The sequence below is a fragment of the Ciconia boyciana genome, chromosome 1 (genome assembly GCF_034638445.1).
Source record: "Ciconia boyciana chromosome 1, ASM3463844v1, whole genome shotgun sequence".
NCBI lineage: Eukaryota > Metazoa > Chordata > Aves > Ciconiiformes > Ciconiidae > Ciconia > Ciconia boyciana.
Genome location: NC_132934.1, coordinates 89970870 through 89986641, shown reverse-complemented (window position 1 = coordinate 89986641; position 15772 = coordinate 89970870). Strand labels below are relative to the sequence as shown.

The 15772-nt window shown below is 44.6% G+C and overlaps 2 protein-coding genes across 4 annotated transcripts in view; one reads left to right on the top strand and one right to left on the bottom strand.

The window, feature by feature from the left end:
• Nucleotides 1-2812: 2812 nt before the first annotated feature.
• PLA1A (phospholipase A1 member A) overlaps nt 2813-15772 on the top strand; it is a 17505-nt gene continuing 4545 nt past the window's right edge. The window contains exons 1-9 of the mRNA XM_072881700.1: nt 2813-2888; nt 4652-4853; nt 6118-6295; nt 7818-7926; nt 11224-11325; nt 12175-12264; nt 13127-13294; nt 14351-14440; nt 14902-15010. Of these exons, the coding sequence (XP_072737801.1) occupies nt 2816-2888; nt 4652-4853; nt 6118-6295; nt 7818-7926; nt 11224-11325; nt 12175-12264; nt 13127-13294; nt 14351-14440; nt 14902-15010 (1121 nt within the window). The 5' untranslated portion in view covers nt 2813-2815. The remainder of the gene's footprint in view (nt 2889-4651; nt 4854-6117; nt 6296-7817; nt 7927-11223; nt 11326-12174; nt 12265-13126; nt 13295-14350; nt 14441-14901; nt 15011-15772) is intronic.
• Nucleotides 9856-15772, bottom strand: part of POPDC2 (popeye domain cAMP effector 2) — a 24620-nt gene continuing 18703 nt past the window's right edge. Inside the window, exon 4 of one of the 3 annotated variants that reach the window (XM_072881660.1) lies at nt 9856-10005. Coding sequence is in view for 1 of the 3 variants with exons in the window: in XM_072881685.1 (XP_072737786.1) it covers nt 12410-12447 (38 nt within the window). In the remaining 2 variants the exon portion in view is untranslated. The other 2 variants (XM_072881649.1, XM_072881685.1) reach the window with 2 other exon arrangements.

Genomic DNA, 15772 nt, shown 5'->3' with positions numbered 1-15772 from the left:
ACCAAGTATCCCAGCAGGGTGGATCCAGGCCTTAATGTACAGTGAGCTCAGCTCTGCATGTATTTCATGCCCTCCCTTGAATGGAATCACCACAGGGAGTGGTTTTAAATAGTCGCCATTTGCTTAACTCATGCTTGGTTTGCCCCAAGGTCCCGCACTACTACCCCGACTGCATGGTTTCCAGTACCAATGAACAGTTTTCCAGCCTAAGTGAATTTTCCTGTGATCAGATTTCCACTTGACTACAGGGCATTTGCAGTGCTTATATGCCTCTGCCAGCGGTTACTTTGTGGGTGGGGAGGTGACCTTTTCAGCTGAGTTGGGCACTTTCAGCATTTGCTTGAATGTGCAGACAGCACAATTTTTTCAATTTTTTTAATGAAAATAATTTTTGCACAAAATCAAGTTTGTTTGCTTTCATTATCGCTGATTCATTCTCAAGTGAATCACGCTGTGCTTCGTGATTGTATGCTGTAAGCAACTGTTAAAAGAAATATAATGTAGTTTGAAAGTCTTTGCAACAGTGTTCCCATTGCCATTATAATCACACCCATTGCGAAGTAAAATAAGTGGCACCAACATTAAGTTTCTGAACTAATATAACTGTAGTTACTGAGTAATTAAGTTCACAAACAAAAAAAAGAAAAACCTTCATACCAAAATAGTTTTACTGGTAAAAACATTTTAATCACAGAGGAACTGAGTGGCTTTCACTGTTTGCATGAGGGACCACCACAGTTTGCTGATACAATAAAAAATTTCCTGGAATTACTAAATCTGAGATTACAGAAAAAAAACTGCTCAGGAAACAGAATTTTCAATTTCATGAAGATGTATTTTTTTTAGCATACCAGGATGTTGTTTAACACCTCTGCAAATACACATAGCAGCGCAAAACTAAATCAGATCTGCACATCTTGGCCACAGGTTTGTTTTACTCTAAGACTGTAATACCGGTGCCTGCCTTATATTACATGGCATTTCAAAATTTCCATAGAACTTGGCAAAGAGTAACAGTTGCATCCTGCTACAAAAAGTAGAGCTTATTACCATAATTTTAAATAAAAAATGGAAAGAAGTGTTTGCTGGTTTTCTTCAGATGCTCCAATTTGGTTTAGTTTAAGAAATTTGTCATTTTCACAATTACGCTCTTGCTCTGGCGGCTTGTATGGAAATGTCACTGCCTATTGGTATGATTTCACAAGTTTATTTCCTTCTTTCTTGATTGGGAGATTATCCAGATCAGTGGCATTTGTGGGTGTAATGAAGAAGGAGCGGGCCCGTTGCAGTCTATGGCCTTTTGTCTTACAATCTGTGAATCAACCTGAGTCTAGTGCTGGGGTTGGAAAGATGAAGAGTGGGCTGGAAGCCAGGAGTTGGCTATTTGTATTGCAGCTTTCAATCTTGGAAAATTGATTGGGTTGACAAACTCAGTTGCATATTTGAGGAGACACTAAGAACCTACTTCTCTGACAATAAGCCAGCTTGATCATGGAGCCAAGTATTTCAGGATTAGAATGTATCTGTATATGTGTCTATGGGAGGATGCAAATGGGGCAGGGCTTCAGTAGCCCTCCAGGCCAGGCAGCTGGTGCTGCCTAACTTCCCTGTGAGAACTGGAGAAATTTCTCTCAGAAGTGACTTGGAAATAAAAAGATCTTCTGCCTAAAACAGCCCCAAAAGCCTTTGGCTGGAGCAAACTAGAGTAAGGAAATGACTGCTATTGCCACTAACTGTAAAGGAAAATAATGTCTGATGCTTTTGGAAAGGTATTTAGTCATCTTTCTGATCAGACTGAAGCAGTTTCTTCATTTTGTTGTTCAAATAAAGCAGCTGTAGAATAGTGCCTGGACAGGGAACGCTCCTTCGCTCCTTACACTTCTTACCATTTAACACAGTCAAGGACAAAGCTGCCTTGTTCTTCTGCAAGAAGGGCCAACACGCACCACTGAGACTTGGGAAACAAGTGTGCCCTTACCTGAAAGTCTAACGCAGACAGGGAGATGGTACCACCATCTCATGAATGTCATGTGACAGACTCCTAGATACACGTTCGGTTGTGCACTTATGCTTCTCCATCTGTTCACACCAAAGCAGTAAAGTTTTTTATTCAAAGATCTGTTTGAACTATTTGCATGCTTATGATACTGGTGCATTACTGAGATAATCCTTTTATTTCCTGTAGTATCTGAAATGCAGTCTCCAAAGGAAGAGTGTCCCTGCCCTAAGAAATGTACAGTCTGAGCATATCACAGCAATATGGTCACTGTATGGTCACTACATTTTTAGCCTGTCTTTCCCCTCCATTTCAGAAGCAATCTGTTGCTTTGCCTTCTTTGGCAGTTATGGGAATCTAAGCAAAAGTAGAAACAGAGGAGAGACAGCAATGCAATAGGAAAATACACAAATGCAAGGCTGGCATGAATCTTCCTGGCATGGACTTACTCTGAAGCCCTGTGACAAATCAGTGTTCCCAGTCAGAATTTGGCAGACAGGTCTAGGTGGCAAGGATAAAGCACTGTAACTTGCTGGGACTGGTTTCACTAGCTGATTTCTGAAGTGAGAAGTTTGCCTTGAGGAAAGGGAGGTAGGGAGGAAAGGGGTGTCAGCATCTTTTTTAACCAAAAAGTCAGTGAAGCCCTCTGCTGACACAGACTTTGCTAGTGGTCAAATAAGAGCAGAGGTGATTACCCCTACCCTTTTTTCCCAAAAGAGCACAGGCTGGTTGATCATTAACAGAGTCAAGCTGATCGAGCAACCACCACGGCTGTTTTTCCCTGTACAATCCTTGTACTTGTAGTGGACTAACAGGAAGATGGTTGAGGATCCAAAGAGAAAGCTGCTCATTGTTCTTGCTGTCCTCTTGCTGCTCAGCTCAGCACAAGCAGGTAAGAAAAACATGAGTGCATGGCAAGGGATTGAGGGTTTTACATAGAAGGATCTGAATTCGATTCCCCCTAAACAAACTGTGTGTCAAGAGGCCCTTGCTATAATCTAGTTAGGTGCCAGGAGAAAGGGTAGTGCAAGAATGGTCCTTTCTTCTCCCAAGCTTTGATTCAATCGGTCTCAGTGATTTAATTCCACTAACCTGATTTAAAAGAATGATCCGGGTTTACCCTGAAGTGTAAGGAAGCGGAAAAGGGACCACTTGACCTCTGGCACTGGCATCTCCTGCTTTGAAAGCTTAGCAAGTGTAATGTGCAGTAGCTTAGAGAAAATAAACAGACGCCACACTTCCATTTCTTTCTTTAATTGTGCTGTCAATGAAACTGCTTTTGTGGCCATCACTACAGTCCCACATCACCTGCAGCTTCTCAGCAGTGCACCTCCTGCCTTACCTTTACTCATGATCCCCCTCGTCTTACACCATTTCTGACATGCATTGTGCTTGCACTGAACCTGCCCTTGCTAGTTAAGCTGGCTCATGAGCTGCTGTTTTTCCGAACTGATCTCAGAGAACATCTCTTTCTCTCTTGCCTTCAGTACACAGGAAGACCAAAATAAACAACAGTAAGGGATAGTCACATCCCTTAAGGGAGAATCTGAATGTTGAATCTCACTTCTTTGTGCTGACCCTTAGGCCATGTTCCGCTTAGCTACTGTAAAGTGTCTTCTATGGGAACAGCCAGCAGTTAGGAAGCTGGTTGTTTGATTTTTACATTTTTTAATTTTTATTTTATTGTACATGCACATTCAGGGCCGTTTCGCTTCCTCCAGTCCAGAAAGGGAAGGTGCATGCATTGTCATTGCAGCAGCAGGATGCAACTATGCCAGTTCATAAAGTAACATTTTTTAGGTCAGAAGGGATCATTTAATCAATTACTTGGCTTCCTGCTCATCACAGGGTAATAAATTTAATCTTCAGTCCTTCAGTAAATCCAACAATTTACCTTCAACAAGCCTTCCAAAGTAGCAGCCAGTCCTCTGGAATGACAAAAGATGGATAATCCAGCTCTTCTGTGGGTAACCTAGCTACACATACGGCTAGCCATACATACTGCTAAACTTCTATGCTTGCTTTCTAGCCTAAATTTGCTCAGTTTTTTACTAGTTACAAGTTTGAGATTTTTTGTTGTTGTTGTCTAGATCAAAGTAGCTGCCTTTTCCTTCCCATAAAGCATTCTCATCCAGTAAATTATCAATCGGGAAACTATAATTGACACATTTTGTCATCAGCATTCTCATATTTATTTCTGGATTTTTGATACAATTGTCAATTAGACTTGCACCTTCTACTAAGCCTGCCAGAATTTGAATAGAAATATCCCCATTCAGTGGTGACTACCTGTTGGCAACCATTTTTTTAAAGATTTAATAGCCAGCTGTTCAATCTAATGTACTTAGTAGCTGGCATGTGTGGCCAATTTGGAAAAAAAACCTCAACAGAACGTCATTCACATCTCAGCAAAACAACTCTCAGAAGTCAAAGCTACCATGACATCCACAGTTATCTTCCCCAGCCAGTGCTGGAATTCCATCAAAGGACAGAAACAACTTTATCAGACAGATAAAGTTTACAGAATAGGCTGATTTTAATTTGTGTTTTATCCTTTTAATCTTTATCAATAGAAGCAAGATTGCTACCTTCATTTTCCTAACGAACATTGCACAGACACAAACTGAATATGCTATTCACTCCCTCTCATTGCAGGGAATACAGATAGGCTCTCAGGGCATCACTGCACTGACTTCCGGACAGCAAATTTCCTACGGGGCAGTAAACTTAAGGTCCAGTTTCTTCTGTTCACCTCCTCAAGCCCCAGTTGTGGCAAGCTGATTTTAGCTGATGATGGCATCAAGAACTCCAGCTTCAACAGCAGCCTGAAAACCAAGATCATAATCCATGGCTTCAGGTGAGAGAAAGAAGAGAACAGTGACTTAAGTTTTTACTGGTAAATTAAACACTGCTGGGGCATTCCCAAGCACTGGGTGGGGCTGGCATGGAAACTCCCTGCTTGTGTGATGTTCTTAGTCTCCCCAGCAGAGTGGCTGCATGCAAAACACCTGCTAAGTACAGAGTCTAGGGTCCTCAGCCCCAAACTGGACCTGGGAATTGTCTGGGAGACTGTTGGTGGGCCAGGGCCAGAGGTGTGGAAAATACTGCTGACAACCCTCACTACAACACAAATTGAAGTCCTTTAGTTTGTGACCAGCTGCCTATTTTGCATGTGTTTCACATTTTTTGGAGCCTAAAAAAAGTTAGGAAATTATCTTTCTTGCTCTCTCATCTTTTACCTCCTTTTCTTTCCTTCTTTCAACCTTTTTATTTAAGAAGTCTTTTCTTCAAGATTCTTGCCCCTTTAAATTGTCTCCTTGGAGTTCATGTCCTGATTTATCAACAGCCTGGATTATTCAGCTGTTTAGGAGCCCTGCCAGACACATTATACTTCTATACTTGAAACTGTAGGGATTTGAGCTGGGGTTTTTTAAGCTGTCATCATTCTGCAAGCTTATTTTACTGTGCCATTTTTCAGCCAGGTGTGACCCTATAAACATTTTTTGGTTTGATGTGCAAAAGCCTGAATGGGAAGTTCTTAGAAGACCAGGATGAAACCACAGAAGATGTTGCAGGGTCTTTTCAGAAAACCAGCTGTTGCCCTCATGTGACATAGCACACCCCCCACCAGGTAGTATTAGGGGAAGTGGGTAGAACACAGCCTCCTCAGTTTTCCTTGAATTCCGGGGTATAGAATCTTTTTTTAATTGTCTACAGATGAGGAAATGTAGAAGTGAAAGACTATGTGATTTGACCAAGGACTTTCCTGCCAGTTGGTAGCAGAGCAGGATCCAGGTTTTCCTGGTCAGCTCACTTACTCCAGATGGGCTCTGTGGTGGCTAACTGAAGCACCATAGCAAGACTGAGATCTCAGCCTGAGCCCTGCAAATTCATTCATTAAAATATCTGGTTCCTTTCTGAATTGGCCCATTCTGGAGAGTGTTATTACACCAGCGCAGATAAATGCCAGGTGTGGGTGGATGTCTGGCACCAGAAAAAACTTTCAGCAACTGTCTGGCAGCCTCCTCTGAGACATGTGAAGCTCCAGCACCAGTGAACAACACATTGGCACGTGCCTTACTTTGGAAGACACCTAACATTGGTTTCTGATGACTCCATAGGGCTTTGGGCACCAAACCTTCCTGGATTGAAGGGCTTGTCCATGCCATACTGCACACAAGCCAGGTGAATGTGATTGCAGTAGACTGGGTTTATGGGTCTACAGGAGCCTATCCCTCCGCAGTGGAAAATGTCACACAGCTGGCCCTCTCCATCTCACAATTCATCAGCAAGCTCCTGGTAAGCTACTGTGCATTTCCGGGGGGGGAGGAGGGAGCATGGCCAGAGAACATAATTCATGCAAACAACCCAGAGAACTGCTCCCAACCTGCTGTCTCCAGGAGTTGGACAAGCGGGCTCTTTATTCCAGAGCGAATGCTGTGTAGCACTAAAGAGATTTCTTTTTTCCTTCTCTCTGTCCAGGCTTGAGCATGTCACTGTTTTTCTTTTTTCTCTTGAGTTTTGACATTTTCTGGAAAAACATCCCAGTTGTCAGCTGCCTCTCCAGCCTGGGACAAACCTGAAGGATGCCTTTGGTTTTCTCAGGGCCATGCTCCACTGCACAGTCTTCTTCTTCTGCCTGGAAATTTTGTCCAGGGAGCTGGAGAGGGTGGGATTTGAGGCTATTTTATATTTGCTTTGGGCTTCAGGTATACGTTCCAGTAGCTGGAAATCCCCAGATGTGTCCCAGCTCATTTGTGCACAGCACAGCTGAACAACACTTATGCAATGAGGGCGATACATCTTTGTGTTAACCAGCTATGTGTAAACGCTCAGTGTGATGTTTGCACTGCAGACCCAGGCTGCACAGCATGGGAGTTCCTGGGTATGCACCACATTGTGCACAGTCACACATTTCTGTCCAGAAATATGGCAACCCTTGGAGCTGCTATGTCATTAGGAGGATGGGGAGGTGGGTTTGCAGGGGCGGGGAGAGGACTGTCACCCCTCATTACTGAGTAGGTCACACAGTGAACAAATGACTGAGCTGGACAGTGTCCCCACCACCACTCATTCCATGTCTGTGCTGAGCTCTAGCCCAGCACTTAAGGACTTTCTCTGTCCAGCCTCTCCTGGAACACTACACCACAGAAGACTATATTGGGCTTCTCATAAGCCTCAGTACTGCTTCAGGATATGGCGTCATACATTTCAAAGTCAGGATTTTTCATCTTGCCCCCATGCTCTCGTGCACGGTATTCCCTTCCATTGTATGGCACTGCATCATGCAGACTAGCCTGCAGGCAGCTGGATTCCTTTGGATGGAGTCATCTCACATCACATCTAAGTGGCTGTGCTTTAGCTGGCAGTTCAGCTCATGGATAAATCCTTAATCTCTGAAAATTTACTCTTAAAATACTAATCAGGATATTGGTACAATGGTGGTATAAGAGTGGAATAAAAGATTTCCTCTGCTTTACTGAGGAAAAGATTATTCACATGGTGAACATGGGTCACTCAGCTGAGAGGGGGAAATTCAGTCTGAAGCAAGCCATGGAAGGAGAAGCTACAGGATATGTAGTTATGAACAGGAGCATCTGACTGACCTGGTTAGTGTTGGGTTTGCATCTGTGGACCTGAAGAAAGACTCTGAAAAACAGAAAGGGCAATACCCATCATTCGCACATCTATTTAGTTCTCCACCATACACCTCAAAAGCAGTCCTATGTTAGAAGAGTTATGGAGCTGCTGTGTGGGCTGGGACAGGGTATTTTGCCTTTCTGCTACAGCAACATGAATTTGTATTATCATTGATCCACAGGCCCTGGGAGTCTCAGGGACATCCATCCACATCATTGGGGTAAGCCTTGGTGCACATGTCGGGGGCCTAGTGGGGCACTTCCATGGCGGTCAGCTGGGACGGATAACAGGTATTATGAAACTGAGTCTTGGGTCCTCACCTGCTCTTCAAGGGAGAGAATGAAAGAGCAAGGAAGGGGAGTCATCCATAGTGATCTTTTAATTGCATAAGGGCTCATTAGATCCAAGCTTACAGGCTTCTCCCTAGCTTCAGAAGAGACTGACAATGTCTTTCCAGCCATCAGTCCTCTCCACACTGCCAAAAGAATGCATGTATTTGCAAAAGGGTCCTTCCACCTCTGCTCCACTCTTCAAATTGGTGCCAGCTTAAAAGAATATGAGGCCTTGTGACTAATGAAACCCCACAACACCCACGTGCTTTCCTTCCACTTTATAGCCTGTATACCTCTGTGGTTCTTAAAATTAAAGCCCACAATGCATGTCGTTGTTGGGGAGCGGCAAGAGTGAGTGGCTCTGCAGGAAAAAGTGAGCTGAGAGCCAAGGGTGACAACAAGGCAGGCAGGGGCAGTGGCCTCCCTGGCAAGGAACACAGTCCTACCATATCTGGGCAAGAAGAGCAGAGCAGGTCCAGTGACAGGAACCAGGGTCATCCACAGTCAAGTCTGTAGTGATGAGGCAAGCCCAAGGTTGAGCCAGGAATTCAAGTCAGCAAGATAGAAGCAAGACCAGCAAGATACAGGGCTAGGCATGGCATCCCTACAACACAGCTCAGGCAAGGACCAAAGGCAAGAGCCTGAGCCAATGTTGGGAGGCCCCAGATGAGGCTTCTTGCTGTTCTCCCCCACAAGTCATCTGTTTTCACAGTAGACTGGTCTATGGTCGCCCAGTTGTACCAAATCAGAACTGACCTTAAACACAGAGAGCCAGACTCCTGGGTGTGAGGAAGAGGTTGCAATGCGGGAATTACAGAGAAAGATGGTTAGAGGCTGCTCATGATATTTAGAGCTTTTGGGTTCACTCAGGGCCTTGTCAGCCTTTAGGTATGGAGCATGAATAGAGTCACAGAATGCTTTAGGGACCTTGGAAGGTCTCTAGTCCACCCCCACCCACTGAAAGCAGGGCTGCCTTCTAAGTCAGATCAGGTTGAGGGTCTTGTCAAGTTCTGGGAATACCCAGAGATGGATATTCATTTTGATAGAGGGAAAATGCCACCAAGAAGGAACAGACATAAAGGCTCCAGTGGGGTCCAGTAGAGTGACCACAGCTCCCAGTTTGCCTCAGCCCATGCTGAGGTCTGTCTCACAGAGGTGTGCTCAAGGAGCGTCTCACTGTACACTCAGCAGGGCAGTCCAGAGAAATGTTGGTTCAGCTTTCACAAGTCACAGCTACACACGCTGCATGAAATACAGGCATTTCTTAACAGGAATTGAGTTTCATGCCAGGCCCTTTTTTAAGCTGTGAATCAAAGTTTACATTAGGAGGGACTTGGAGTAACCACTCTCCTGCACCAGGATTTTATGATCAGCAACATCTTCAGAGGAGCAGAAGCAGACACTTTCCCAGGAAACCATGGTAATTAACTTCAGAGTCAGAGACTCTTCCCCTTTATGTTGTCTACATGTAATAAAAGCTCTGTAGGTTTATTTATTCCATCAATTTTTAACTCTGCTAGAAGACAACCCTTTTTCTACACTCATGATTGTCCTATGATTTCATAGGCACACTGGGCATTGCAGGTTCCAGTTCAGATTTAGGAGCCTAAAGACCAGTGGAATTAGACCCAAGATATGTCTGATCTCATCTCCTGCCTCCTCACACACATGCATAGATGCACAGAGGAATGTGATCCCAGAGCCATAATTTGCTGAAGTGTTTTCAAACACCTAAAAAGAGCTGTGGAGCAAAACCAGAGTGAGTCTTGGAGATCAGAACACAGACTTTATTTTTGTGAAGTGAGTTTCTTTAACCCATGCCTGTTCCTGTGGGTATTTCCCTGTGCAGGAAAGCAAACGGTACAGGCACTGGAATGAACAGCCCATATCCAAAATTGCTGAAGAGCAATTTGTTTCAATACTTGCAGAGGAAATGAAAAAGCCTGAAGGAATTCGGTTGCATACAGTATAGCTTCAGTGAATAGTTTTCTTAGCTGCTGAGGATGTACATCTCAATGGAGTTTATGCAGCTTGTGCCTGGAGGAGATAGGATAGAGAATAGAGTACAGAAATGTGCTTGCCTCGGAGCTGTGCTAGAATTGACTGTTGCTCATATTAGGTGTTTCTCCCTCCTCAGGAAGGACTTTAAGGTATACCAAATAACACTTTTCAGTATCTCTTAAAGCCTTTAGCTAAAACTTGGTCTGTAGAAGTGGGTGGGGAACCTTTCAGCTTTTTTGTATGTGTCAAGATTAAAGAACGCAGAAGAAAAATTAAAGCAGTAAATTCTTCTGACCACTTATCCCATTATTAGCTTTTATTTATAGAAAGAACAGGAAAGAAATATTTTTCCTTCTTTCCCTTTTCCTCCTTCCCTCCCCCCTCACAAATACAGACACATCAGTTTGTATGTTGTTGATGTTGCCTTCTCCATAGAGAATTAATGAGACTGAGTCCAAGGTGGTGAAACTGGCCAGCTCTGAGGCTAGGTGGCATGTGGAGCAGAGCTGCTTCTTAAACTAGTGTTCTTGCCTGAGGAGTGAAAAAAATCTTGTGAGATTACTTTTCTATGAAAAGTGAACAGGATAAACCTCAGCCAGAACAAACAAACAAAAAAAGATCTTTAACCTGTTCCTTGGTATTGCCAAGGATAAGTTTCTGTATTCCTTTGACTCCCCAGAAGTTGCTGTAGGAGCAAGTTTTAGGCAAAAACATAGATGGCTGCTTAAGGACTTGATTTTATTTGTGGGGAGAGGGCTCAGAAGCCTCTTTGTTTTAAAGATGTTTGATAGTATCAAACCTTTGTAATGCTTGGATTGGTTAATGCCTGGGATGCTGAATTCATCACTTAACTGATCATCTTCAGTGACATTTCTCAGACTGTAGTGCTAATACAGATGACAGTACAATTAGAGCAGATGTTATGAGTTTGATTCTCTTTCACTGAAAACCCATAAGATGCTCTGCACCCGCTCTGTCAGAGTTATTTGAAGCTCAGTCATGGCTTTACAGACTAGAAACTTGAGGTACAAAACTGCTAAAGGGGAGCGGAACAGTGGAGGACAAGGTAAGGAAGCTGTAGTGGAAGTTAGCAGGGACAGAAACCATTCTGGAGCATAATCAGTGCAACCTGGGAATAATTTATCACTTCTGCCTAGCAACATTTTTAAAGTTTTGGATAAAATAACTGGCCTAGAAATAAGAAAAAGAGGGGCTGAAGAGCACTTGTCGTTGAGGCATTTGATTTTGTTACAGGCCTGGATCCTGCGGGCCCTAAGTACACCAGAGCCAGCCCTGAGGAACGCCTGGATTCTGGGGATGCCCTCTTCGTGGAAGCCATTCATACCGATGCTGACAGTAAGCTGGCTTCCATCTTCTTCAGCCCGAGCTTCTGTTCCTCCTGCCATCGTTATTGCTAAGGAGTGTGTAGGTCTTTGCCCCTTTTATGCCAGATTACCATGAGTTCAGTTTCACTCTGAGAAAGTTTCTTGATTAGATAGGCTTTAATGATTAATTCATTGGCAGGTATCCATACCCCAGAGCACTTCACAGCAACAGACAGGTGGAGATTAGACAGAGGGCAATCTTCCACCAAATATTTATTCCTTAACCCTGCTACAGCAGAGTGAGTTTATGCAGAGTCAGCTCATCGTGACTTTTACCACGTGGAAGGAATTTACATGTCTGGTCTCACTTTGCTTTTTCCCACCTGACATAAGAAATGTGCCACTATGAGTGCCGGTGGAAAGTAACAGAGTCAAACCAACACCTGGTGCAACAACAGAGTAACTTTTCTAAAGCACTTAGGGTCTACATAGGCCAAAGAATAATGTGGTGCCTTTGAGTCACACCTCTTGCCTGGAGATCATGAAAATGCCTACCAACATAACTCTCAATCATGCCTCATAATCCGCCATTAAGGTTGTGGTCAGTTTTGTTCTCCTTTATATGGAATCAAGAACCTGAGTCACAGAGGTGGTGATTAAGCCACAGTTCCCAGTCAGGGGAACTGGAGCACTCTCTAGTCTGTGCAGCAAACCTGCACAACGCGGGCATATAGGAACAGGAAATCTGTCCTTGCTGTCTCCAGCACTGGAGCTGGGTTCAGCACTACTAATGTTCAACCAATTATTGGGGCCTGTCAAACACCATGTAGGGTAAAGCCAAGAAGAGTCAAGAATGAAGTGGCATTTCACCTCCTTTCAGATTTCGGGATCCGGATTCCTGTAGGCCACATCGATTATTTTGTCAATGGAGGAAAAGATCAGCCAGGATGCCCCCGATTCATCTTTGCAGGTGAGAACACTCTGTGGCCAAGCAAAGGGCTTTCATGGCCATTTAGCAGCCTGTGAAAATGCTGTTTGGCAACCAGCTCCTGCTACAGTCAGGGCAGACATCAAAGTGAGACACCATGTATTTGTAGACACATGGCAGCAGAGATTCATGGCCCACATCTCCTCTCAGCAGTACAACAAGCAGCTGAAATTAAAATCACATACAGGTCAAGTGTCTCGGCAGCACCACTGTCAAGAGACATGATTTTGGTGACACTTCTGTATGAGCCAAAACCCTAGCATCAGTAGAGTTTGCATCACAAAGAAAATCCTTTTGCTAGAAAGGCTCTTAGGTACTACTAGCAAGAGCTTTTTTTGTTTTCATGCTGCAAGCTGTGTCTATACTTAGAGAGATGCCTTGTACAATCACTGCCTTTTCCTTCTAGAGAATAGGACTTTACACAGTAAATAGTGTGGATAAATATTCAAATATGTTCTGGATGAGCCAGCTGCATTGAGGGTCAGGTTACAGGGGACACCTATGATACCTCACAGATGGGGTCCCAGTGCAGGTGGGAGTCAAAGCTATTGTACTCCCTTGCAGAGAGCTTGGGGCCTCATCAATGGTACACTGGTAGAGACACAGCAGCCCTGTGGTCCCCCTCTTCTGGGGGGACTCTGTTAGTCTGGGAGATACACTTCCTGTGTAACTTCTCTTGTAGTGGGATCTGGGCTTGTAGTCACAGAGATGCTCCGCAAAATGTTATTAATAGGAAGGGGATGGCTGCAGAATCAATAAGAGTGTTTCTTGACTCTCAGTTCCTTGGGAACATGCAGAAAGACTGAAGTCAATGGGAAGGCTCATGGCTGCTTTTCTCTTGCAGGCTATAAGTATCTGATCTGTGATCACATGAGGGCAGTACATCTCTATGTCAGTGCCTTGAAACATTCGTGTCCCGTGGTGGCATTCCCTTGTGCAAGTCATCAAGATTTTTTAAACGGTCGTTGCCTGGACTGTGTTGACCCCTTCCTGTTCTCCTGTCCCAGAATAGGTACAGTATCAGCATGAGACCTTCCTGGAGAAGATGACAATACATTCCTCATGGGTGTCAGTGCAGAGCACAGTATGCTGTTCAGATTCCTCTGAGCAGGATTTGCTTTGGATCTCTTTGGGGACAGTGAGAAGCTGTTTAGTTTTCAGGCTTCTGTAGAGAGGCTCTAAAAGCTCATATATTGCCTAAGGTAGAACACCAACATCTTCAACATTTCTGATCTTTAAACATTTCATAGGGCCCACAAATGAGTTGAGTCTCCAGAATCACCTGCCTAACAAGTGGGTAATTAGCTCAGAAAGTGTCTTGTTTAGGGAAGCAGCTGGAAATTTTAGCTGAAGCCTGAAGTCCCATTCTTCTACAAACCACTCACTGTTTCTGTGTCACCTCCTTCTCAAATTCCTACCATGGCGACCCCAAAGATGAACTCCCTGGACTGGGAGAAGGTAATAGTTGCGTCTTTTAGGCTTCTGAAACTGGGCTGTGGCACGAGGAGAAGTGTCCTCTGATACTATTTGCAGTCTGGTACCAGAGGAATATAAGGAGAGGCCACTTTTGGTATAGGTGCTCTCAGACCAGCCACCTCTTCCCCATCTCACCAAGCCACATTGTCAGCTAGTTGGTGGTGCAGGCCTCAAGTTATGGTGGTCTTCTCACTTGACCAAGAAATTCAATTTCCCAGCACCTTGTGTTTGCATTGTCATTTACATCTGCACTAAGTTTCCTGACTTGGTAGTCTTTAGCCTTGCTCATTTTGCACGGGTGCAACTGATGACAGTTTGTTAGCAGAGGAATGAAACAAAGCCACCAAGAGGTACACTGATGATGATTACCTGGGGTAACCAGAATTTCTGGTAGGTTTTCTGAGGGGATGTTAGCCTGTCAAACAGACACCACAAACCTGTGCTTGCTCTCACTTGCACTGGTATAAAGAAAGAGTCTGTCCTCCAAGACAGCAGAGTTGGGCGGGGTGAGTGGAGGTGAATCACGATCAATTATATTGCTGTTCTGGGTCATTCATGGCTTTCCCTGCACTGGCTTTATTTCCTCCTGCAGGCCTGCTGGAGCAGGCAGGTGTCAACATGAGAAAGCTGCCCAAGGAAGTGAAAGTTTATTTAATGACCAGTCCCTCAGCCCCATTCTGTGGTAAGTAGCAATGAGAAAAAAAACAGTCAGAAGGGTGTTGACCAAATGAGGCAGATTCTCTGGGGAGGCCAGGTACTTACAACCCACCATCCCCATCAGAATCAGCTGCTGTGTCCCAGATGGTCTGAGACACACAGCTGAAGAGCAATAACCCTGCACATCTCCCCCATAAAGCCCTTTCCAATGGGTCTATTAGTGTGGGCACAACCCTGGATTAAGACAGCCACATGGCTTCAGGACTGAAGTAAAGGGTAGTGAAAATGCCTGTCTGTTTACACTGGACTATGCAGACCTGCCCACTATGCCTCTCGTACCACAGAGACTAGTTTCTTTCTTATGTCTGTTTAATCTTCTTTCTGCTGGTGGGGCCAGGGAATGAGTGCTAGAGGCCTTCTTTTGGCAGGGGTAGGTCAAACTGATAGTACCTGTCCTCACTCCCACATACTTTGCCTCTTGCTCAGTCCATCACAGCCTGGTTGAGTTCCACTTGCAGAAGAAAAGAAACATAGTCACCAGCATTGAGATCAGTTTCTGCAGCAACACCACCAAGGACACAGCGAAGATCACCATGTGAGTGACAGTACATGCTTCTGGCCTGTTTCATCCCAGCTCCGTGTGTAAGGATGTTTATATCAATCCAGGAAAGGCACAACGATTGCATATCTCCCTGAGTGCAGTCACTGTGTGATGAACCACAACCTTTCTTCTTGATTTCCTCCGCATTTACCTTAAAAGCTTTCAAGAATCAGGCATGTGCTACCATTACTCGGTAACCCTGGCTAGCTCCACCTCTTCCCTGAGTGCACAAAGCAGTAGGTATACTCTGGGATCCCCAAATTGTCATACTTTTGTGTTGCTATGCTGGTTCCTTTTCTACAACATACCCTTGCCTGGTGCCAATTCAAACCGCAGTCACTGTCTGATAGTTATTAGCTCTACTCTGCCAGACAGAGATGGCTACAGCAAGACCCCATCCACCAGAGGTTCCAGACTGATGGACTTGATGGCTTAGACATTTCTCTTGATGCCCAATAGGACAGCAGTTGCAAAGAGGAGACAAGTGCATCTCTGCACAGTCAGAAATGTGTTCAGTAGCTTGTTGCCACTGCAGTAATGCAGCAGAGCTCTCAGGCTCCCATTGTAGGGAAAAGTCAAGGGGGCAGGAGACCAAGACCACATGTGTGGACAGATAGATATCTCTTGAAAGCACCACCCTTCTCCAAACCATATCTGAATTAAAGAACCAGACTCAGACTCCTGTTCCACAGCCCTTGCCTCAGGGGGATCTCCCCGCCACAGAGAAGTTCCCCAGAGGAACTCTTCCTCACTTCT